Below are 26760 nucleotides of genomic sequence, written 5' to 3'. Positions count from 1 at the left end.
ACTCCCAGAAATCTCAGACAACAGGTGGGAGTTCACATGATTTAATTCTTTCATACAGCCTCCAATGTCCAGAAATCAAACTGTAAAATTGTTTTGAGGAACATCTGCAATCTGAAATGGTTTAGCCCAGGACCAGACCAAGAAAAACTAATCTCCTGGTCTGTTCATAATTTGTTGAGTTTCAATGTTATAAGGTGTATGATATGAGAAATACAGAAATTCTCTCCACCTTCACCTGTAAAAAAAGGTGAGTCCTGGACTTCATAGTTCTGTTTACGTATGGAGATGGCATTGGAATTGGAAAAAAATGATGAGTAGGTCAATGTAAAAAAATATTTGTATATTGTTCAGTCCAAAGAAATATCTCATATCTAAGAAATTAATCTGAAAATTATTCAGTTTGCCTTAGAACCAAAGGAAGAGAAAAAAAGAAAGAAGTCAGTATTAATTAGGAAACTGGATAATGAACATCTATAATATTTTAAAAATTAGCAATGTAATGATTGTGATCACACAGTCATACAATTAAGCTAACAGGAAAGCTTGTGCTGATAAACAGAATATTATTAATAGGAACACTCATTAATATCTGCACTAATTCTGATTTTAATTGATTTAGAAATTGGTAGCAGAAAAGCAACTGTCAGTCATGCAGACGGATAAATGGATGGTCAGTTTTGGTTTTTAGTTTTTAAGTCTCAAGAATAATTGCTCCCACTGTTTCATGAGTCTGCAATTTGCTTTAGAAAAGATGCATCTATGAATTCCCCAGCTTCATGCACTTCAATGCCATCTTTTCACCCCTCTATCAGTGGTTGTGGTACTTGTTCTAAATACATACATTTTAATATGCAGTTCGCTTATTTTTGGTAAACATATTTTGTCCAGACAAAATACTTTCCAAATCTGGAAGCATGTGAATATCAAAAAATACTTGGGTATTGATTTATGGACCCATACAGGTACTGTGCATTAAAAATGTTTGGGTTGAAATAAACTAAACACATTTCCTCCCTGTCTGCTATATTTCCTGGGATTGTATGCTTCCAGCACAGCAGACACAATCATACACAAGAAGTTCAAAGTACTGTTGGGAGTTAATACAGCATTATAGATGCCAAGATAGTTCTACTTGTTTGAGGATCCGGTCTTAAGATGGAACGAGATAATCCCAAAGGGCCAGAAGTTCAGAGAGAAAATGATCTCCTATGTACTATATTTGCACTTAATTGTTCTTTTATTTTTATTGCATAAATCTAATTAGAATGAAGAAAGGAAAAAATACAGACCATAGAGTTAACAAAATAATTTAACTACAAAATGCACAAAGAGGAAAAGGAGAAAAAGAAAAGGAAAAAAGGAGCATGTAGGGAAATGTTATCTTGTGCACTGTATCCCTCACCCATATTCAGCAGCCTTTACTGTCTTCATCATTTTAGCTGTGAAGATAGGCGGTATGTCATTTCAGAATTTCTGACCTGATGATGATGATGATGACGATGATGATGCATATAAAGCCAGAATTGAGAAGACAGCAACAGACAGCAAATGCTGCCTCTGCAAAGAAGATGAAGAAACAGTGGACCACTGAGTGAGTTGCTGCAAGAAGATCGCACAGACTGACTACAAACAGCGGCATGACAAGGTAGCAAAAATGGTGCATTGGAAGATCTGCAAGAAATACCATTGCCTGCAAGCAAGGATTGGTGGGACCACAAAACAGACCAAGTAATAGAAAATGAAGAAGCTAAAGTGCTCTGGGACTTTAGAATTCAAGCAGAAAAGCACCTGCCACAGAACACCCCAGACTTAACAATTGTTGATAAGAAAGACAAAAAAGTCTGGATAGTGGACACTGCAATACCTGGAGACAGCAGAAGAGAAGAGAAAGAACTGGAGACAATTATGAAATACAAAGACCTGCAAATAGAAGTAGGATGACTATGGCAAAAGAAAGCAAAGATAGTACCAATAGTTATAGGTGCCTTAGGTGCAGTCCCAAAACATCTGGAGCACCCCTTGGACTATTGGCATTGACAAAATCGCCATCAGTCAATTGCGAAAGGCAGCTTTACTTGGAACAGCTTCTATCCTGCGATGATACCTTTAACACCATCAAACAGCAACATCTGCCTATTCCAGGTCCTTGGAAAGGATTCAATAGGTGGATAAAAATGCCAAATCCAATCTAAGCATCTGGCTGACTGTGTGACCAACCATAATTACAAAAATAAGTAAAACTGCATAATAAAATATATGCATTTAGAACAATATAAGCTGCTGTAAGTTTAGATTCAGAATGATAAAAATTTTATTAATGAAAAAATAAAAGTAGGATAAAGCTAACAAATGATATCTCAACTATGAATGGTCTTTCTATATGAATTCTTGCTCCTGGATTTTTCACTATATGTCAGTGAAAAGTAGAATAGAAAATTAATGAAAAAAATCTGAAATCAGTAAAATCAGTCCAAGTCACCCTCTGGGGATGATGGGGGGCATATAAATAAATAAATGAATAAATAAATAAATAAATAAATAACATCTATCTATCTATCTATCTATCTATCTATCTATCTATCTATCTATCGATCGATAGATAGATAGATAGATAGAAAGATCTTAGAAAGGTCTTTAGTCTTTAGTCTTTAGGTCCTAGAAAGGTCTTTAGTCTGATCTAGTGACAGCTTTGTAAATACCCAGATTGAACTGGGGGTGGCAAGAATGCATTTACCTTTATGTCTAAAAAACATGGGAAGAAGTGATAGAAAAGGAATTTATGGTGGAAGACCATTTCCTACATTCTAGAAAGGAAGGATGAGTTTGTTGCCAAGTTAACTAATGGAGGTTCCCTGACAAGTATTTTTGTACAGGGCATATATTGGAAAATAATCTTTTTGCTGCATTGATTTTATTGCACCTTTAATCACCTGGACCACAGCACTGAAAGCTGTACATGAAAACATAACACAGGATATAGTATACTCGGTCCTATGATACATCTCAACTTCATTTGGGAAGTTGAACTGATATTTTTTGTTTGTGTGCTAAAGCAGTATCCTGTGAAGAATACTGATAAACCCATTATCAATGATGAAAGGAAGTTCTTCTTGGACTTAGAAACTCAGCACATTCCTTTTTCTTCACTTACATGTATCATAAAAAGAATTGGATAGCCATTTTTAAGCATCTCTCAAAATCTATTGTCTTAACCAGGATAGTTAATAATGAACAGTTGTTATTAAATACTCCCAAGGTCACTGAAAGCCATCATTATGACCAGCAAAGTTACTTCTTCTTGACTGAGAGTTTCTCATGCTAGAATCCTAATGACTTCATCAAAGGTACTATTCTGAGATCTTCTACCTAAATTAGTGTCCAAGTTATAATGGCCTGCCATCAGTGAGACATAATTGACAGTTCTGAAGCAGCACAAAACCTGTATCTCTAACTTTCCTAAAAAAAAAAGAAAGTTGTCCGTTTGCTTCAGATTTTGCCAGGGTCACTGGAGAAAATAATTGCTTTTGTTCAAGGAAGATGAAATAATTTTTCCATAGATGCCCCTATAGCCTTGAAGAAATTTCTTCCTCCATGCAGCTAAGGAGTTAATATACTTTCCTGATCTCTCCACCTTTGTCCACAGTCAGTGTCAACGTAGTTAAAGTGTACCACACCAAATACACCTTAGTGAAAATAATGTCTGCTATAGAACTCTTTAAGAAGATGAAGTCAGTTGAAATGACCTATATTACTTTATGGGCAATTTATAACATATTTGGAAATCCAGATTGCTCAGAGGTCCCACAGTGTATGCACCCAGTCAGTGCAGAAGACTAAAGGTTTTATAGACTTCCTATGCACAAGGGGAAATCCACTTTACAGCAAGAAGGCAAAGCTTTTCCCCAGTGTGTGAGAAACAATTGGTTTACAAAGCCTTGGGGAAAGGTTGTACCTTAATGAAAGAATACATTTCCTTTGCATGCAGGAAGTCCAGAAATCAGTCCCCGGCATCTCAGGATAGGTTACAAAATGACTCTTGTCTGAAATCCTGGAGAGACACTATGAATCACAATAATAATGAGTTATCCAGACTAGGGCTGAAGGTCTACCAAAGTTTGCAGTCAGCAAGCAAAACCTGCACACAATACAGTAGCCTACAAAATCATTCATGACCCCATGAACCATATTGCGCCAGGCCTTCCTGTCCTTCACTGCCTCCCTGAGTTTGCTCAGTTTCATGCTCATTGCTTCAGTGATGCTATCTAACCATCTCATCCTCTGCCGTCCTCTTCTCCTTTTGCCTTCCATCTTTCCCAGCATCAGGGTCTTTTCCAAAGAGTCCTCTCTTCGCATTAGGTGACCAAAGTATCTGAGCTTGAGCTTCATTATCAATCCTTCCAATGAGCAATCGGGGTTGATTTCCTTTAAGACTGACTGGTTTGACCTCCTAGCAGTCCAGGGGACTCTTAAGAGTCTTCTCCAGCACCACAGTTCAAAGGCATCAATTCTTCGGCGCTCAGCCTTCTTTATGGTCCAGCTCTCACAGCCATACATTACTACTGGAAAAACCACAGCTTTGATTATGTGGATCTTTGTCGGCAAGGTGACATCTCTGCTTTTTAATATGCTCTCTAGGTTTGCCATAGCTTTCCTCCCAAGGAGCAAGCGTCTTTTAATTTCATGGCTGCAGTCTCTGTCTGCGGTGATCTTGGAGCCCAAATAAATGAAGTCTGTTACTGCTTCCATTAGCCTACAAATAGCCAGATGTTAAAGCCAGAAGTTCTTATGAACAATCCAGGTATAAATAGAAGCCAAGTCAGAAATCAGGAAGACAAGCTAAAGAGAAATCTGATATTCTGGGAGCCAAGGAAATAGGAGAATGATGTGGACAAGAATGATGATGGTTGATTCTAGTAATTGAGTGAGATATGATATATTCACCTTTGACCCTTATGATATATTTATCTTTGGCACTTCCCCTGCTCTGCCTTTACTGCAGCTTGTTGTAATTTGGGTAATTTCAGAAAGTCTGCTTCTTTTTCTTTTTCTTTTCCCCTTTTAATTGGATTCAGTGGTTCTATCTCTGAATATCAACACAGATATGTGTTTGTTTTTATGGACTTGGAAGTGTTCAAATTTTTCCTCCTTTTGATCAGATGGGCTGATCTGAATCACTCTCAGATTTTCTTAATTAGACAGTTATGCTTCTTGGGTCTATTCATCCTCTGATTCTGATTCAAGGAGTAATCAGTGTGAATTATGATACTCTCTAGATGTACGAACAGGAAGTTGTTCTCGTGTTCTGACACCTTCAGAGATACCACATATCTGACTGAATTAAGCCTGGACTCATATGAACAGGACCATGGACAGCTGTTACAGGCAGCCAAGCAACTTAAGTATTTCAAGTTCAGAACCATGGACAATGATGTTTGTGACAATGAACAGTCAAGTTCATATTCCCTTGCAAGTAAACTGTATAAAATTACTTTCATGTCACCAATGGATGTTATTTAACTAAATGGTAAGTGGGTTCAGGGCCCAAGGTGGCTGGGACATCCATTCTCTAACATGTTTTTTCTCTCAATGCCCCCCCCCCTCTCTTTTTACACATGTCTCTTCCCTCCCTGAGTTCTCCTGCAGCAAGCCAGGTTTACTTTTACGTAGGACTGAAATGATTGTTTGAAGGTGGTTTTGGAAATTAGTTTGTGACATGTCCATGATGTTGCCAGGTCTTCTGAACTTGCAGGATAATGGCAAAAGAAAAAGGCTAAAAATCCAAAGTACTGGGAAGATATTGGTAAGGCAGTGTCTGGGTTCACATAAAGAACTAACTAGCCAACCACATTTCAGTCACCTAGGTTTATCAACCCAGACAGTTGGTTACTTTATAATTCAGTGTGTTATGCAACAATGATCCACATGTCATATAAACACCGCAAATAGCTGACAAACTCACAGCTGGTAGAGAGAGCTAAGAAGACAATAAGGATGGTAATATAATACAAGATAGGATAAAAAAATGTAATCTGAAACAGCCAAATGTTGGTTTGTGATAAAAACCCTTATATCCCAAATTTACCAGATTTGGTAATTCTATCCTGAAGATGTGAATACAGGAGGATACTTAACAGTTAATCAGCAGACTCATTTTTTGAAATAGATGCAGTAACTATAAGACAACAAGCAAAGAAATAGAAGTAAAGGACTTCAAATGCCAAACATCTTGTGCACAAAGCCAATAATAGCAGTACAATAAATGCAGTTGCATACAGTACATACATAAAGACGTGTATATACCAATTTGTCTATTTATTACAGGTACCTCTCTGATTCTTCAGTCAACATAAAAGTGTGTGCATGTGTGTGCATGTGTGTGTATATCTATACAACATTTCTTATTAGAGAGTTTCTACACTGTCAGAGCTTTGCATTCTATGTTTAATTATGACTGAGATGTGCTTGAAATTGCCAGAGAAGGAAGGGAGGGAGGGAAGGAAGGACAGAAAAATAGACAAGATACAAGAAGAGAAGTACAGACTTACATGGTAGGATGCTCTTTCTTCTCTATCCATTGGACGGGTCACGTACATTCTTCCTGACACAGGGTCAATGTTGAAGACTTCCATAGGTGGCTGGTCAGCTCCCACTCCTGTGATGCTGTATCTTATATGGATCTCACTGTCCTTGTCTGAACGAATCTGAATTAAATATTAAAGAGAAGTGAGAGTCAGTGTGGAATGCAAGTCAAAGGGCAGGGGGAATGCTTGCAGTGACATACATTGTCTAAGAAACCATTACATTGTCAAGATGAGAGAAAGAATTAATCTCTCAATAATTCTACACCAATTTTGACAGAGGCCAAATCCTGAAAAAAAAAATGGCCAAGCTATTGGATGATTTTAGGATGGTCTCAGCATCTTCAGTTCCATGATCAATGTAACATATGCTGGGTACTCAAGTATTTCAGTCACAGAGTGATGAGTGAGCTGAGTTTCAGTGTTTTCTCAATGATCCACAATAACATAAGGATAATCCTGCTATTCTTCTTAGTTCCCTTGGAATTCATATTTGGAGGTAAATTGCTTCCATCCCTGTTAGCTCTTCAGGGTAGGCCAGATCAGGAAACATAGGCTGTAGCAACAGAATCATGAAAGGCTGACAGCATTTCCCTCCCTCCGTGTTATATCAAAGAGAGTTAGGTGGACCTAGTTTAAGTTTCTAATGTTGACTTTCTGTCCTGGGTTTAAACAATGTTTGGTAACTGCCACTTGCAGACCTTCTCCAAGGCTATCTCTACAATCCCAGAGGTAACCTTTAGTCTCAGTCTAATATTCCTTGTCCTCAATTACCCAATCCTCTTTTAAAGCAATCCAAGCTTGTGGGTCATCACCACATCTCATACCAGTGAGTTTCACATGGTTACTATGTGCTATGTGAAGAAGTGCACTCTACTGTCTGTTTTAAATTTCCTTCTGATCAGCTTTATTGGATGATCCAATGCTTTCTTCATGCCAAACACTGATTATATAAACTTCTGGCTCATATGCTACACAGTTTATATAAACTTTCCACAATCTGGTATCCCCAAATTTGTAAAGATTGCAACAAATCTAGAATTCTCAGTCAATATGCCTCCAACTTGGAATTCTGGTGGAGGGGAAGTGGAAGGAGTTTATATAAATAATGCTGTCAGAACAAATTGCACATGTATGAATAGAACAGAGCCATACACAGTGACAAACTCTAACATAATGTACAAGATGTAAAGAAGAATGTGTTGATTTTATCTGAAATATTTAGATATTTCCCTAAGACCATGTTCTCCAGGAAGTTTTAGTAAAATTTTTAAGGCATACACTAAATCAGCAATACACAGAAGAAGAGCATAAAGGTGGGGGGTGGACTTTCTGTGGCATAGAAAAAGGTGATTCTAGGAGACTCTATCTTAGAAGACCATGCTATAAGTGGTACCCAACCACTCCCTGGAAGCCCTGGGGGTCACTTGCCATCCCTCAATCAGAAATAACACCTAAACAAAATGAAGGCATGTTCAAAATAAAACTACTTTCTTTTTTCTAATCGTATAAAATGGATTTCTTTTGTTAAAGTTTCTAATTCTGAAAAACGGAGAGTTTTGACTTCATCTCTAGTTCCTTAAAGCAGGTTTCAGACAGTACTTTTCTCATCCTGTTGCATATATTTTCTATGGAAAATAAAACAACTCTACAAAAAGAGGTGCACAGAGAATGCCATTCCTGCTTCCAGCAGATGTAAGAAAATAAATAGGCAGGTTAAGATGTAACTGTGTCAGCCTTGTGCTATTACCACTTGACAAACTGAAGTTAATTTTCAGATCAGCAGTTTAAAGGAATTCTTAGTTCAGGCAGAGCTATTTCTGAATGGGAGGTTGAACGCAAAGATACAGGGCAGCAATAAGCAATTTGCTACTACCTGCTCACCACCAGAAAACTGTTGGGTGAATATTGTAGTGACAAGCAAGTGTTCTCTTTACCCCACCTGCTTTGTAAAAGAAATGGGGTGAGTGGGTGGAACGGGAGGAGGAAAAAAAAAATAGAAGACTGCATTCCTGAAAATCCACTGAAATTTGCTTGGAGATGGTAACTGCTTTGTAGAAGAAGACAGTATCGGCTCATACTAATATGCCTCACACACACTAGGAACCAAGAGATCTGCACCAGTAAATAAATACCTAAAAATGGCTGCCAGCAAGCCAACAAGGAAATGTGCTCTGGAAATGGTTGTAGAAGAGAAGGTTGAACCACTGAAGAAGTGAGCTGAGGAAAGAGTGTAGTTTTCTCCCCACCATTTTTGTAGTCCTCCTTCTCATTCTTAGCCATGGAGTATTTTTCAAGAAATATGCCACAGATTAGCACATAGTAGAGCAGCCATGAAGGCCTTGGAAAAAATATTCAGATGCAATGGAACATCAAACAAATCAACCCACTGGAGGCACAAATGACCAGGCTCAAATTATCCTACTTCGGACACATTATGCGAAGACCCAGCTCTGGAAAAGGCTCTAATGCTGTGGAAGGTGGAAGGAAAGATAAGAAGAGGATGATCAGCAGCAAGGTGGATGGACTCACTTACAGCAGCAAAGATCTAGTTTTCTGTAGGGATCTCTGCCACCATTTTGTGGCCATCTGGGTTTTTGCAGTCAGATATGGTAGCCCTACCTCATCTGATGTCCTTAAGACATGGTGGATTTCAACAGAGGAGTTGAAGTCCAGCATATCTGGAGAACACTAAAGTGGGGAAAAGCTGTGCTAAATTGGTATTTCTCATGAATGTTCAAGAGTTTTATTTCTTGTGTTGCAGAAAATGCATTATATTTATTAATGGTAGAAAGCCATGTCTATACTGTACTATAAAATGGAGTCAATTGCAGGTATCTTAATGCTCTTCAACATTAGAGGAACATAATTGGAGAAGATGATCCTTAAGTAACATTAATATTTTTGCCTGTGTGTGTGTGTCTATGTGGGTGTGTGTTCAAGGGCTTGAAGTATGTTAAGTAACAAATAATGAAAATGATTTTAAATATCATTTTGCCATCGCTTGTGCAAATGAGATAAATGAAAGATTTCAAAGACTGAATTCTCAAGTAGTGCTCTTGAATACGTACTTAAATACATATTTCCATTTCAGCATGCATGCTCCAAGGACCAATGGCTGAGAATGACTACTTAATTCAAATGTGGACAATTAACTTGTGTAATAATCAGTGAGGCTCAGCTGTTCTTGAACTAGAGACTGACCAAAGTGAATGAATGGGTGGGTGTTAACAAGCAAGGGAGCAAACTGGTGGGTGAATGCTGGCTTGGGAGAAATGAAGTGAATATGCAATTGCATTTATATTAGGAGTTGGCCATCTCTTCCCCTCCAGATGTTTTCTGCTGCAAAATGTCCACGATTCTATGGATTGTCCATTCTGGCTTCAGCTGATGGTAGCTGAATTCCCATCAAACATATAAAGCTAAAGGTGTTGTCTACTTTATATTTATATGCTTTTTCCTCCACCATACTTCCATTATTTCATTCTCCATGCTGCCCATCCAGTTTTTTTCTCCCTTCTCAATAGCCAGTCTGAATTCCCCAGCTAATGAGGATCTCTGTCCTCACTGAGCTTTTGGAGATGGCACGTTTTATTCTCTTAGAATGTTTTTTCCCCCAATGCAATGTTTCTGTGCTCTTGCCAACCTTTGGACTCCCTCAGATCAGCTCACACCACCCTCTAGTGCAGTGTTTCTCAAACTTGGCAACTTTAAGATATGTGACGTCAACTCCCAGAATTCCCCGGCCAGCATGCTGGCCAGGGAATTCTGGGATTTGATGTACACATGTCTTAAAGTTGTCAAGTTTGAGAAACACTGCTCTAGTGCTTAGAAGGCAATATGAGATAACATAACATAACATAGCTTTGGGGGAATGAAACATATTGATTTGGAACTTGGGAACTTTTCTGTTTTTATTTATCCTTGTTTGGAATAGACTCCCTCCAGGATTACAGATCACTACAATTTCAAAAAGCATCAAAAATGCTTCTTTTTCATGGTCTTCTTTGAAGTTGCTTTTTAAAAAATTCTTACCTATTACTTTGAACGTGTAGAGGTTGATATTGTTAGATGTCATGGACCTTTTACTTCAGAGGCTGCTTACATTATTTTATGATGATATATTGATCTACATAATGTAATGATAATATTTGATATTATTAAGTTTATATTATGATGTCATAAGTGATTGTAATATATTATTGAATCAATTGCTGGTTTATTCTATGTACTATTTAGTTATAATAAATGCAGCTTCCACTATTATACTAATAGTATTTCTTATGCAATGGCAAATCTGGAGCATAGATTATGTCTTCTTGTAAATGTAACCATATGAAGTGAGTAAACATGCCTGCAGTTAGTACTTCTTGCAAAGAGGAAGAGAAAATAAAAATTACTGAAGAATACAGCAATGAAAAATATGACTTCTGTTTTCCATTGCCACGATACAGTTCTAAATCATGCTTAAGCTGTTGACATTACTAATTGCCTTTATCCATCATTCTTTCTGAGTAGTTATTTTTAAATGAATGGATTCAGTGTTTGAACCATTCTTAGGCTCTGTGGTCCCAGTTATCAGAATATCTTGATAGTACTTTCTAAGAATGCAGTCCTACATCTGTCTATTCAGAAATGTCTCATTTATTTCAATGGGATTAATTCCCATGTAGAAAGATATTGTCACCTGCTGACCCTTCTTTCCCTGTGACCCAACTTATTCTAAGTTCTGTTTGTGGGACTACATCCTGGAATGTAAAGATTTTGGTCAACATCAAGATTAAAGCCAACTGCTGAAGTTCCGAACCCAATGGTGTTTCCATAACCACCATCTCTTGACAAGGTGTACGATTGTTGTATTAATATATTTAATTTCAGAACTGATGGGGATATAATCCTTTAATGATCACTTAAAAGATAAATTTGAAGCAAGGGAAATGTAATTCAACGAGCTTTCAAAACTTTATGGCTTTAAGGCATAATTATATGTACTTAAAAAGGTAACTCTCTTACTAGAAAATAGTATAAAACTCATCACTGAAATTAAAACTACTTCCAAGATAAGGCTATAGAAAAATAGTGAGAAAATGCCATAGACATGTAAGATGAAGAGGATGGACCAAGTTAAAGTCTGAGCATTCTCTTTTCTCCTTGACAAAAAGATGGTTTAAGTGTAACAAAAGCCCTTGCGATAATTTAGGGCATCCAGAAACATCACCAGAAAAACCATTCCAGATATTTAATTTTGGTCTCATAATGTTTTGAGGGGTGTATGGAGTTCCCAGAGAAAGGTAGTACCTCTTGTGGAGGGGCCTGCCATGCCCTTTTTAGGGCTGCTCATTCACTTTTGTTCCCCACCTGGCCCTCAGCTCTCACCTGTGGCTCCAAGTAACTGTAACAGAAGCAGCAGCCATACCCTGGTAAACCATTTCGGCAGATGGGCCAAACCAGGTGATGGTAGCCAATGGGTCTTCGACCCTCAGTGAGGTAGGGGATTTGTCTATACCAGCATGTGAAGTCTGGCCCTGGCAGATTGACTGGAGGAGACCAATCAATGGTCCAACAGTCAAGAAGGCTGGCCCTCAGGCATTGTGGAGCACTAAGAGCATGACAAGACACATAGACATAGTCATTTACTGCAGCAGGAGAGGTCTCTGGACATAATGGTTGTCCATGCCACTGGATTAAGAACTCTTATGCCGAGAAAATGGGATGGCTGTGCAATGGCTGCTCCACTTAAAAGTCCATCATGCACAGGTTTCTGTTGGGCAACTCATCTTCAGTTACAACACAGCTGAACTTGGCCATTATAGCATTGACATCGCTGCACTCAGTGAGACCAGGCTTCCTTCAGGAAGCAGCAAGTGGATACATGTTCTTTTGGAATGGGAAACCACAGACTGACAACAGGACTCACGGAGTAGGTTTGCTCTTAGAATGGATGACCACCATATGCCTTGCCAGTCACTCTACAGTGTACTGGAAACTGGGAGGAGACCTCAAAGTCATCCATGCAAGAGCTTCCTTCACTGTGAAGGAAACCCTATGCCACTGTGCCATCCAACCAAGGGAACTAGAAGCTGTGGCTGCTGACAGAACCCGCTGGCGAGCCCTGCGCTATGAAGCCTCCACTGGCTTTGAAGACATGTGCCACCAAAAACTGATAGAAAACCATGAACAGTGTCACAGAACAACACCCACAGTTATCGCGAAATGGGCTTCCAGTGCCCCCACTGTGCTAGACTCTGTGCTTCCAGACTGCAACTGCAGAGCCACCTCCGTGTCCAGTCTTCAAACCCAAAGGATTACATGCACACACGCGCACACACGCACACATGCACATATATATACATATAAATAAAAATAATGTTTTGGGGAATCATCTGGAAACATGGTTTGACACCATTTTGGTATGTCAGGTCAGGTGATAAACTGTATATGTCATGTATCAAAAAAGAGGAGCTGATAAGGTGGCTGTTCCTGGGACAGCCCAGCTTTTTACAAACATCTGTCAAACTGAATTTCTCTCTCTTGATCAGTGACATTGCACAGAGAAAGGAGCCTATTTATGGAATCTAAAAGGCTGGATTAGACAAATATTACAAATACAGATGGCAGAGACTAGTTCCAGTTCTTAAGTAGCGATTATGCAAATCACTCTGGCATCCAAACAGCTGTCTCACATTCAAAGGGATTACCCACATGAACAGAGTTGCTTGCACACCCTCGTATTAGCAAAAGCCAGGGCTTATTTGGTACAGACAGAACCCTGATGTGCACACTAAACACATAGGCACACATTCATAAACTCAGCTCGGCACCTTCAGACATGCGATGTGTGCACTTGATGCCTAGTTTCCCTGGCTAAATTTAGCACAAGCTCCCCCAATAGAGTTGATTTGTTTGGTCATAGAGACTACTAAAAACCCAAGGAAAGCCAACTGCAGGTACGAGGGGCCCCATGGGAAATACCCCATAGGGATGCTCTGTGTTTGTTGTTAAGGAAAACATTTTTGCATGCCTAGGTAAGAGAGCTGCTGAATATGTGCATACGAATAGAAAATGTGGATCGAGAGACATTTTTCTCCCTCTCTCATGATGTTAGAACTTGGAATCTCCCATTGAAATGAATGGCTCATTATGGGATACATCTAAGGGTTGAAAGGATTTGACTAAAAGAGACAGTGCAAGAGAGCATTCCAACCCCCCCCATTTTATTCAAACTTTATTTGAATGAAGTATATAAATCTATAAAATATTTATTTTAAATAAATAAATAACATGTTTACTTTGTTCAAACTTTATTCAAACAAAAAGAGAGGCAGCTTGGTCTAGTGGTGAAGGCACCAGGCTAGAATCCGGGAGACGGTGAGTTCTAGGCCTCCCTTAGGCATGAAAGGTGGCTTTGGGCCAGTCCAGTTGGGTGACTTTGGGCCAGTCCCTCTCTCTCAGCCCAGCTCACCTCACAGGGTTGTTGTTGTGGGGAAAATAGGAGGGTGAAGGAGTCCTAGGTTTCTTTGCCACCTTGAGTTATTTATAAAAATAATAAAGGTGGGACAAAAAATCTAAAAAAAAAAGCTATTGCTAAAACACATTAAAAACACTTTCATTTTTTCAGCCTCATGCTTTGCAAGTATAATTTACAGCTCCTAATTGCTTTGCATACCAACATGGACATTTCCCCATCCCCTTTAAATAAGACAGTATTCCAAAGTACAAGTGAGACTATTTTTGAAATAACTTCCATCATTTTCACCACCACCACCACCATCACCATCATGCATAACCAATCAAATGAAGTAGTACTCCCTTTATAAAGAACAGAATTAAATTGGAATTCAGTGCTGTTGGATAGTATTAAAAAGGGACTGGATGAATTCATAGAGAATTGGAATGCCAGTGGCTATTAATCCTGATGGCCAATTGCTATCTCCTGACACCATATGTTGGACTAGATGGGCCATTGACTGGATTCAGCAGGACTTTTAGCTTTTTATGAAATGGACATTTGCTGTGGCTGTGTCTTCCCATTGAAAGGAACACTTCTTTTCCTATATAAAAATGTCCTGATTTATTAAACGTCCAAAGCAAAGAGAGGGGAAGTGTGCTATCTCTCACAAGAAAAGATTCTACAGTCTGTGAACTTTGGTGCAGCAGAAGGGAGCACAGAGGACCAAATGCTTCTCTACTGCATGATCCTAATATCCTCCTTTGTGGCTTTCTCTGGTCATCATTTTTATTTTGGCTGATATTTTGCTAAAACTACCTCCCATACAGTATTATCACTGCAAAACCATTTCCCTTGATGCTTTCTTCCTAAAGTTAAGAAAGCAGACCTGTAATGTTGGGTTAGAAGTCAGTCTTGCCTAGTATTCTGTCTCCAACAGTAGTCAGTAGTCTCTCTGTCAAACTCAAAAGCAAAGTATGACATTCATGGTTCTCAGTTCTAATATTCAGAGATATACTACAGCTGACCAGAGCAGTGTTTCTCAACCTTGGCAACCTTCCCCATGCTGGCTGGGGAATTCTGGGAGTTGAAGTCCACACATCCTCAAGTTGCCAAGGTTGAGAAATACTGGACTAGAGAGTGCGTTAAAATATGAAACTGCTTCTCTATTCACCCAATTCTGTCTTTTTTCACATAGAACAGCTTTTCAAAGCTGAGGCTGTCTGCAACATAGCTAAATATCAACACTAACACAGTACGTATCTCAGAAATGGAATATCTATGTCTTTCTGCCTGTAAAGCCTACACTTCATCACCCCATAACTTTAACCATGTTAGCAAGATGTTACTGACTCCTGTTATGGGGAAAGCATGATAAACCTTCATACTCCGAAATTTCCCTTTTAAACCTCTATAGTTTTTTTTTAAAAAAAATCTGGCATTTATTTAGCATATTTGTGTACTGTTGTAATCAGGGAATGGCTCCTGGTGTTATAACTGTGTGATGCACCATTCATATATCAGATTATTATTTGATCATACCATTAATTATGCAAATGTGAGTCATGTGAATCAGTCTTTCTGGTAGTTGCTTTTTATTCCCTCTGTTTCTTCTAATCTTTGGGGTTCTTCAAAAGTGATTAGATTTTTTCCAGCCTACTCTTTTTGCCAATAACTTTGAACAAGCAATGCGCTGCATTGTAAGAGATGATGGGGTGACCTTCTTCACAATATAATGTGTTCCCTGAAGGTGAGCTTCTTGAGAAATATATAATATCCTTGCCACTGAAAAAATAAACAAGCGTGGGGGGAAAAGCTAAAGAAAGCTTCTGAGATTCTCTCAAGCACCTGCAAGATTTTATTTAAGTGACATAAGATGTCAGGGAATGGAAACAAAACAAGTTTTAAATTGCAGGAGATCAAAGAGAGAAGATGGGATGCATATTTTGGAACAACCAGTTAGAGCACAGAAAGAATTCAGGCAGATAAATGTTGGCATTTGTGGCTCCCATCCAGAAGTGGGTTTATTTGTTTGTTTTTCCCTCTTGCTCTGCCTCTAGACACTGCATGACGGCAAAGAAGGACATGTTGATGTCCCTGGGGGAGGCAGTCTGAAATAATATGTCCCATGTTGGCAAAACTGTGGCTCCAATTGTTTCTGCTGGTGTCCTGTGGGACCACCCCCTTCCATCCAACCTGTGGCCTGTTCTCCCACCTCTCAGTCTTCTTTTGGTCATGAGGGAGGCCAGAATCTTGGCTTCAGTGTTCAGAGCAATCAACTTAGCCTGCCAGTTGGAGAATATGGTGGATGATCTTGGGCAGTGCTGGAATTTCAACTGAGGGAACCAGCAATCATGGCCCTTAGAATGTGGCATTGAAAGTTCTGTGAACAGCTGCACAGCAGAGACCCTTCCTGGCTAAGCAATAAGGGTGTGCTGTAAAGACAGCAAGATTTGGGGTGGCATGATTTCCTGTTGACTCTGTGTTGGGAGGGGAGCTTGGTAAAGCAGTTGTATCAATCTGCTCTCCACCCTGGTCTTTGGATCTAATATTTGATGATTAAACATATATAGCCAAAAATCTATTATAGGAATGTTGTTCTTAATCTGAAACAGAAAGATGTTACCCACATTTATGCACAATGTGTATTTTGTTTATGTATATGTCTATTTTCAGATGTAGCCTTGAGAGTTTTAATTAAGAATGATGCTAAATTTCAACATTTCTAAACTTCTTTAGTTTATGCTGGACAACTTCACTCTAAAGCTTTTCTTGCCTTCTATGGAATTTGTAAGCATAAATTACCCCACACCTTCCCTACAAATAATGTTTCTATACCCTCTTCCTCCCCAAACCTACTTTCCAATAGAGAAAGAAAAGGGAAATTGATAATAAGGAAGTTGTTCCCCCCCCCCCCCAAGAGCAGAGAAGTGGAAAGGATAATCTTTAAGTCCCCAGAGTTTCTAAATATACAACTGGTGACTTCTTACTACAGCAAAGTCTTCCTGGTATGTTTCAAAACACAAAATAAGTAACCTTTTTGTGCTAGGGAGCATTGGGTGCTCAGCAAATTCACCATACTGGAAGGCAATTAAAGCATCAGAGCAAAACTGAAACAACAGTAAATGGATGTTTTCTCTTAGAGTTTGAAAAGCTAACATTTTAATAATCCATGTGGTAGTCCAAGGGAAGGGCAGATTTTAAATAAGTTTCAGCAGTTAAGCATAAAAGCAATTACACAATGAACAGAACATCAATTTCAAAAGAGCTTCAATATCTTCTCTACTTTAGGCAAGACCTAGATGGTAGCATCTGTCTAATCTTGTCTGGGCTCAGAAGCTGAGCAAAGTTGGGGCTATGAATACTTAGGTGGGCAGCTATTAGGGAATTTGGGGGTTGTAGACTGGGCTGGGACGTTCAACAGCATCTCCCAAGAAGGCAATGGTAAGCTACTCTGATACTCATGTTGAATGACATGAAGTAACCAGGAGTCAAGCACATCTTCTAACAGTAAATCCTCTAGCCTTCAAATTTCCATCTCAGTTTTTTGTCCCAGGAAGTTTCCATAAATTCTCCTATACATGTGCATGCATACAGTTTGTTTTATTTATTATTACATTTTTATTCCACCTTTATTTTTGGTCAACTCAAGGCAGTGTTTGTTTGTTTGTTTATTATGACTTATAGGGCTGCCCATCTCACAGTAGTGACTCTAGGTGGTGTAAAACCATCAAAAACAGTACAAACTCATGCCCTGGTTAAATAGGTACCCCCCCCAAAAGCCACATCACCAACAGAGCTTGCCCAACTGCCTGACCGAAAAGTCTAGAGAAACAGCCAGCCCATCAGAGCCTTATGAAAGGCCAACAGAGTCGGGGCCATCCAGGTCTCTGGGGGGAAGTTGTTCCTCAGGGCAGGGGCAACTGCTGAAAAGCCATGACTCTGGGGTCCAACAAGATTTGGTTGTTTGATGGATGGGACCTGGAATGTGCTCTCCCTGCTAGACCTGGTGGGGCAGGCAGAAACAGTGGAGGACAGGTGGCCCTGCAAATAGACTATCCTATGCCATGTTGGGCTTTATAGGCTGTAACTAGCACTTTGAATTCCAAGTGGGAGTTGATTATGGCATAAGTCCCCATGAGCTTCCACCTCCTCCTTTCCCTACAACCTGGTGAGGTAGGTTAGGCTGAGAGAGAGAACTGACCCAAAGTCACCAAGCCAGCTTTCATGCCTAAGGCAGGACTAGAACTCATGGTCTTCTGGTTTCTAGCCCAGCACTTAGCCACTACACCAAACTGGTTTTCAGGTAGACAGACAGACAGACTGACCGACCCTTGCCCATAAGAATCAGGGTTCAGTTTTGCAAGCTGATCTTTTGAAAGCAAGTATTTTATACCTTAGAGTAAAACACAGAATTGCTGAACAACTTAATTACTTTACAACTTCACAGCTCCCATTCTAATCCACGACACTACAATAAATCTCAAGCTCTAAATCCAGTTAAATCTACATTGAAATGAGTTCAAATGATGACCATGTTGTGTTTGATAGGAAAGCTTTGGCTTTTTAACCAAGTTCAAACCACAATTCAATATTTTAGATTTCTGTGGATAAAAATCTAATCTGCTCTCAATGTGTGCAAGATTTCACTTTTTTAAAATGGAAATTAAGGCATCCCCCAGGAAATCCTCTTGCTACTTTAGTATAATGATGGGTAACCTCTTCCCTGCTAACTGTGTGCAGCCCCAAATTTCACTCATTTTTCATGGCACAATGTTTCGCCTAGAGAAAAGGGGAAATAGTATTCATGCCTATCCTGGGTACTCTAAACCTTTCATTGGATGAGCTCCCCAATAGTTATTAGGGGCTAAAATGTTTATTAAAAGAAGCAATCTCTGGCTTGAAAAGTTGCCAGCTTCAGTTGTAGGAGGTCTAATCCAGATTCTAATCCATTTCTTACAGATTACAACTACAGGCAATCCTTGCTTAATGACTGCCCCATTGAGTGACTGTTTGAAGTTATGACAGTGCTGAAAAAGTAACTTTAAGGCAGGCCCTCGCACTTATGACTGTTGCAAGATCCTGCGGTCACATGATCTCCATTTGTGCACTGCTGGCTTCAGACAAGCAGAGTCAATGGAGAAGCTAGCAGTAAAATCACAAGTCGTGGTCACGTGATGTCTCACTTAATGACCATGTCACTTAGCAACAGAGTTGCCAGTCCCAATTGTGGTCATTAAGTGAGGACTACCTGTACTGTGGTTACTCTGGCTGAACACCGCAATTGGCTGATTTGAGATATAATATAGGATTTAGTTCAAGGCAGGGATATACAAATGTTTTCACAATGAAAGCCCTATTTGGCCTTTGAACTGTGTGCTGGGGACCATACTCCCAAAGCAGGAGAGGCTAGAGCAAAAACTAATTTAATTTAATTTCCATTTAAATATAATTATCATTCAGCGGAATGGATGAAAGACCATCAGTGAGAGATCTCTTCATGGATTTAATGATTTTATCTTTTGGAGACAATTAAAAATGTAATTTGGCAATAAACTCTGAATTGTCTTTGTGGGCTGCACCCAAGGATTTTGGGGGAATCACGTTGCAATTCAGAGCCCTAGATTGTGTGTTTTGCACCTCTAATTTAAAGCAAAAGTATTTGGCCAACTAAGTATAAATTCATTTATAACTTTACAAGAAAAAATACACTTAAAAGAGCAGTGTACAAGGAAACAAGAAGCAGGAATGGTTGAGTAATTTGTAGTTATCACAATACAACTACTGGATCTTAGGAATGGGGAATGAAAATGCCGCATCATATAAGGCATATTTAGCATCAGAGGACAGTTCTGAATGTTGTACTATGAAATGTAGATCTTGCTTTCTGTTTTCTAATCTAAAAGGCATCAGAGAAGAGTTATTTGGTTGCACAAAAGCTGGCCATCACCAGCTGGAGGTTCACCAACACCAACATGTATTAAGTACATCCCAAATGAAGCCTAGGTTCTGCATTGTGGGTAATGCTGGTGTGCATTTGAACTTTTAAAATGCTGTGCTATGCAGAATGGCTGCAATTTCCTTTAATGAGACCAAGAAAACATACCCTAAGCATTGTTTTAGAAGGATGTCCTTTTCTTTTTTATGGCTATATTCTGCCTACCTCTTAATGCTGCAGATCAGTCCTCCCTGATCATCCCTCTTGCTTAGAGGCTGAAGCTGTGGGATAGTTTTTCTTATCTAATTAGACAAATGGGAAGAATTGTCTGTACTGTCTGCATCTTAACCACCCAGCAGAGGACAGATTTTCAGGACATCAGTGATCAACATTTCCATGAATTTGGGGATTGTCTCTTGGGTTACAAAGTTAATTTTGCTTCATTCATGATTGAATTTCCCCCACAGATTCCCCTTCTTTTTTCTTGAATTTTGGTAAGCAACAAAATTGATAATGTTCTTGTTGTCAGGTCAACAAGGGTTATTTTCAACAAGGATCAACAGGGCTATTTTTCTAGTGTATGATCATTCTGCTTGTTTTCAATGATAAATACTAATACTAATACTACTACTAATAATGACCCGATAGCTGGATAAAAATGCCAAATCCAGCCTAAACATCTGGCTGACTGTGCGAATAACAACAAGAACAACAATAATTGTTGATAAGAAAGGCAAAAAAGTCTCGATACTGGATACTGCCATACCTGGAGACAGCAGAATAGAAGAAAAAGAACTGGAGAGAATAACAAAATATAAAGACCTGCAAATAGAAGTAGAACAACTATGGCAAAAGAAAACAAAGATAGTACCAATAGTTATAGGTGCCTTAGATGCAATCCCAAAACATCTGGAGCACCACTTGAAGACCGTCGACATTGGCAAAATCACCATCAGTCAATTGCAAAAGGCAGCTTTACTTGGAACAGTTTACATCCTGTGACGATACCTTTAACACCATCAAACAACATCTGCCTATCCCAGGTCCTTGGGAAGGACTCGATAGGTGGATAAATGCCAAATCCAGTCTAAACATCTGGCTGACTGTGTGACCAGCCATAACAACAACAACAATAATAATGATACCCTTTCCAAATAATTCCCTTCCCTGCCACCCTGGCCAAATGTTCCCTACAATGCTGTTAGAAGGTTAAATATTAAGAGCTTCAATTTCAAGAAATCATATTTAATCTTCTTCTATTGATCATCCCATGCGCTCAAGAGCAAGCTACAGTTGCCGTACCAATGAAGAGAAAGTCTGTGATGAAGAGAAAGTCAGCTCCAAAATCAATTAAGATAGGACACAATTCCCCAAAGTTAAATGCTTTTCATCGATTTCAGTGGGAAAATTAACATAGTCTGTTCATATCTGGCAAATAAGATAAAGAGAACCTGCCCTTGATGGCATGGAAAGTTATAGAAAAGACCTGCTGAGTCTAGCAATAACTACTGAAGGCTGGAAGTATTCAAGCCTAACTCTTTGCCTTTTTCTGCACCTGTTCTGGTTTCTCTGAATCTTTCTTAAAATGTGCTGCCCAGAACTTTTGACAGAGGACTCAAGGTGAGGCCTGAAGGATGTAGGACACAGAGGAACTAATATTTCCCATGAGTTTGAAACAATACTTCTCTTGATGCAGCCTAAAATGGCATTTATCTTTTCAGCCAGTGTGTCCCACCACTGACTTATGGATGTCATATATGTTTAAAGAACCATCCTTAAAAAAAAAGGAAATGAAAAAAAAAAAACCCAAAACCCACATCTCAGCTTTCTAGCATATGCTTTGGCTCCATTATAGGACTCCAGGGAAGATAATGGACACCGTCTCTGGAGACCCAGGAAGGAGGAATTAAGTATAAATGTAGAAGAAATTTTCCCAGAGGATACATATGAACTGGAGATCAGGACACAGTTACATCTGAAGCACAAATTGCTTTATTGACAGCACTGGAGGCAACGCCAGGCCTTAAAATGGGGAGGGGTTGCAGTCTCTCTTTATAGCATTATGAAAATTTGAGTATACATGTGATTGGGTAGAACAGCAAGGTATTTGATTGGATATAGAGAAGAGCAAGTATTTCATTGGACATAGCACATCGTGTACTTAGTGAAGTCAGTGAGGCTGTTAGGTATGACAATGAGGTAATGGGGCAGGTCTACAAAAACAATGGGGCAGTTACTCCATGAACATAATTTCTTTCTGGGGAGTTACTTTCTGTTGCCTTGCCAGAGCAATGCTCGTCTCCCACCACCTTTCCTCAGCTTATCAACATTCCTTGGCCTTCTAAAGCTTTTATGGCTAAGCTGGAAAAATGTTTCTAAAAGGGTTTTTTTTAGCTTCACACCCCCCCTCCCCAAATTCTCCTTCATAAACAGTGGTATGCTAAGGGTTCCAGTGATTTCTGTATTACTGAACGCAAAGGAGACAACAGATAAGTTTTAATGTGTTGCAGAGAGAGAGGGAGAAAATTCAGGAAGAAATTATTTACTCACTTCAGGGAAAATACCAATGTAAAGAAGTTGCACAAATCCATGCTAGAGGATTAAGCAATGGAATGAATGTTTGCAAAGATAGAAGGGCTTTGCTCTCCTTTTTGGTAAGTGTTTAGGGTGCATCTACATATTACATAAACCACATTCAAGGAGTCAGCATTTCCCTTTTAAGGCTAGTGGAGAGAGGCAGAATACTACGAAAGTTTATTATGTCCATAGACCAACATGTAGAATATAGAATAACTTCAGAGGTGTTAAGAAAATCAGCAGCACTTTCAGATAGGGTGAAAGGCAATAGACATTTATTTTAAATTCTGGAATTGGGAGCAGCATAGCACAGGCATCTTGCTCCTTACAGTATTTTGGTACCAGGTTTTTATATATTTCTTGCACACAGGTTAACTTTAGAGATGACAGGATTATGCCAACTGAGGAAATGATAGACACCGTGGCAGAGGGAGCATCTTGATGAGCTTTCACGGTTGAGAGGTTAAGCTATGAACCTCAGTTAAGAATGATGCAAGACACAAAGATTCATGGTACTTAGTAAGATGCAGGCACTTAACAAAAGTCTTGAGGACTGTTGCTTGTGGTCCAGTAAATGTCAGCCTTAGCTGAATTCCATCTGGGACATTTAATCTCTCTAGTGGCCTAAGAAAGATCCAGGAAAGCTGAAAAAGCATTGGAATAACAAGGGAAAGTTTGGGGGGAATTCAAGAATAGAGGAACAAGAGAGAATAAACATGTGTCCTTTTCTAAACTCAAGGCCATAAGTAAAACAAGAGGAAATGAGAAGAGGCGTTGTAGTAGCATAGAATGTAACAAAATGTAACCGAGAAAAGATATAGGAATATGAAATGTCCATCACGGGCTTTAGTGACTAAGGCCTTGTTTGCACATTTGGAGGGAAACTCCTACATAATAAAAAGGATTGAGGCATAGTTTTTGACCTCATGCACACTGTTTTATCCAAAGTTTCAGGGTCATTTTGTTACATGAACTCAGGATGCCACACTGAATCTCTGAAACCAGAACAAGCTTAAGTATTTGAGCAGGCCATAGGTTCCCAGACCCCTAACGGTATCCATTTTGAGTTCCCTTAAGCAAGTTGTGTGAACAAAGCTAAATTCTTCCTCTGACTCCCAATTCTTCTTCAAATTACTTCCCTGCCTCTCTTTCTGGAGTCTGGAGGGTAAGACTGTTTCTGAGCAGCTTGGAGAGAGGTCAGGGGGGAAAGAAATAAATTGGGAAGTCTAAGGAGTCCCTTCTCTTCTCCATGTTTTTGTATTACTTCATGTTGGGATCGCTAGAGTAAAAAAATTGCTCAGTTTGTAGCTCACCTGAGGATTTAAAGTAATAATCATTATAATGACTGATGTTAATATTATGGTCTTAGACCTTTTGAGTTGGAATCACTATCTGACCTGGAATGGTTGTAGGGCCACTGTCCCATGAAGTTTGGGTCAAGTAGGATCCCTAACGGCTGGTCCACTGTTGCCTGAAAACACTTTCTTTGGATTGCTGCCACATGTGGGAGAGAAGAGACCTTTGAGAATGAGTTATATCTAAGATACTTATCATGTAATTTAATTTAATTTAATTTAATTTAATTTAATTTAATTTAATTTATTACATTTGTTATGGCACCCACCCCATTAGACTCTGTAAGACAAGGATGGGCTCTCTCTTAGTATCAGAGGGCTCCCCTTAATATTTTTGGAGGGAGAAGAGTTGCAGTGAGGGGTTGATGATGGAAATGTGTTTTCTGGTTTTCTCTAGGTTTAATAGACCAAGTCTTGGGCCTTTTCTTTCTCTCTTTCTTTACTATTGTGGTGGTAAAAGGTTCCCACTACACACACATGTGAATTGCATTCACCACCAGCTGTATAAGATTCCCAACCCCTCCACTACAGGTGAACTGTTTTAAGTGCCATTAGAAAACATTTGCAACAAACTGAATTGACCCTGAGTGGCAACAGGAGGAAGAATCAATCAGGAAACGGTGGCCCATATCTCAAAGATAGAATAGTTAGTATGCAGACCTAGTAGGAAGGGATAAATAAGGCCACACAGATGGATTTCTTTAAAACATTCCAACATCATGCTGTAATTTCCACTGTCTTTTTCTTGTCTTTGCAATGCAGTAGGATAAAAGTCTGTAAGCTCTGGTTCTGATTTTGCTCATGGCTACTCAGCAAAGTGCCACAGCTTTGTTGAGGGCCCAGTGTATCCTGTATGCATGTTAATAAAATTATGTTGTATCTCCAAAGTGATTTGGTTGCTTTAGGTGAGCTAGGTTTTCGCCGCAGCACTACAAATAAAATGGATTATGTCAAAGTTTTCACGTGTTTCATGAAAATGGCAGGAAAACAGGATACTGATTTTCAGCAGTTTTACTCAGAGCTTCTGGAGCTACAAGAAGGAATTTGAAGGAAAAAAAAAATAGCAGGGATGGTTTATGGATGGCCACTCCAGAGGAAAGAGCATATTTGGAAGAGGTACGCACCATACATTAGATGAAAGTTGAACTGTAGCGTTGTTTATGACATCAATATACTACTTCAGATTTAGCTTTTATATGATGCAAATGATCTGGGATGAGAGAGTGTCAGTGGTGGCATTTGAGAAGGTTCAGTTCCTTTCCTTCCTTAGAAACTTTTAAAATCTTTTTCGACAACTGTGATATTTTGTGTTTCTCCCACCCTCTGTTTACAGATTGTAAAAAGGCAAGTAAATAAGACTCACTAATCTTTTTCATACGTTGATTTTTTTTTCCCTGATTGGATTATAAAGTGGGCTTTTAAAATAACCATGGCTGTGTAAGATACTCTGAGCCTTAACTATATGACAGTTGAAAAGCCAACTGAGTGGCATGAAAGATGCTGAATTTTTTAAAAAAAATCTAAAGTAAATAAAATGATAGAATTAAAGGAATAAGAACTACGCCTATGCAGTTGGGTAGCAGAATTGATTCCAAAACATGAGAAAAATATTGGTTATATATTATAATTTCATTATTGTTAAGAATAATGTACTTTTCCTTGTAGAAACATTCTAAGTTACGTTCCGCATAGCAGAAGTCTTGGTTTCACTTGACCTTTCCTGGGTAGTGTGATTAGCATAATTGTTCATCTCATCCTGCTTTTTGATCAATGTGTAATTATCACAACTGCAATCTTATCTACAAGCACTGCTTATTTTACAGCCAATGTTTGGCATTTCTTTAAAGCTTTGTCTGGATGTGGGAGCATGGCAACTCTTTGAGACCTCTAAGGGAGGGCAAAGATGTCAGTCCTTAAATGTATTGTAAGGGGAGAGAAAATACTACTACTACTACTACTACTACTAATAATAATAATAATTTCTAGGTAGTGAAGGTGTTCCGACTTTGATGCCCTTGGCATCAAATGATGGCCAAAACAGATGTAATTGACTCCTGAATCTCTCTCTTTCTCTCTTTACCCTGTCAAAAAAAGGGCCTAAAATAAGCTTTTTATGTTATTTAAAACAAAGGCATGTTTTTAAAAAAGATATTATCTATGAATGAACAGATAGTTGCAGAAGGTTTAACGTTATACAGCATTAGTAAATGATACCAAGCAAAGTGTATTAAGTTTTTTTTATGATATAAAAAAGAAGTATACATTTTTGAGCTTGGTGCCAAAATCTCCACTATGGTATTGTTTATAAATGTTGAAAAAGAAAAACACCCCTAAAAATATTGATAAATATTTAATTTCTGACTTGCCCCTTCTTTGTTCTCATACTGATTTGCAATACCTGTTGGCATAAGCTTTAAAAACTATACTCTAAATGTTTCTATTTAACTTACTGGATAATATGTGAAATATATGCAAACCAGTCTTGATTAAATTTAGCTAAACCTCTGTTATGCATATATACTATTAGTTTCACCATTGCTGCACATTCTCCAAGTTTAAGTTCCCAATCTAATATCATTAGTATTATGTCTTTTTTTTCTTTTTTTAAATAATAAAATAAAACAAGCACAGAGCACTGATGTACCTTTTAAAAGAGGGGAATGAATATCTCTATATGTGCCATATAAGAAAAGACTCCCATGAGGTCATAGAAAAAACAATCTAAACTAAGAATGAAGAACAACAAAAAGCTTATTTCTGCTAATGGAGATTGAAGGAAAAGAGCAGTTTGAAAAGTTCATAGACACCAACAAGGCCTTACTGTTCTTACAGCCAGAATTAGAGTCTTTGAGTTTTCATTCATTC

General features: G+C 38.8%; 1 protein-coding gene across 1 annotated transcript in view; it reads right to left on the bottom strand.

The window, feature by feature from the left end:
- CDH4 (cadherin 4) overlaps positions 1-26760 on the bottom strand; it is a gene marked incomplete at its 5' end in the record, with an annotated part of 288665 nt that overhangs the window by 140544 nt on the left and 121361 nt on the right. Inside the window, one exon of the mRNA XM_088153879.1 lies at positions 6546-6701. Within this exon, the coding sequence (XP_088010005.1) occupies positions 6546-6701 (156 nt within the window). The remainder of the gene's footprint in view (positions 1-6545; positions 6702-26760) is intronic.

Source organism: Python bivittatus, unplaced genomic scaffold (genome assembly GCF_059951505.1).
Source record: "Python bivittatus isolate LINGU-HERP-01145 unplaced genomic scaffold, Pbiv_v1 ctg000700_np1212, whole genome shotgun sequence".
Classification (NCBI taxonomy): Eukaryota; Metazoa; Chordata; class Lepidosauria; order Squamata; family Pythonidae; genus Python; species Python bivittatus.
Note: the sequence above shows the minus strand (reverse complement) of the source record. Positions and strands in the feature narration are given on the sequence as shown.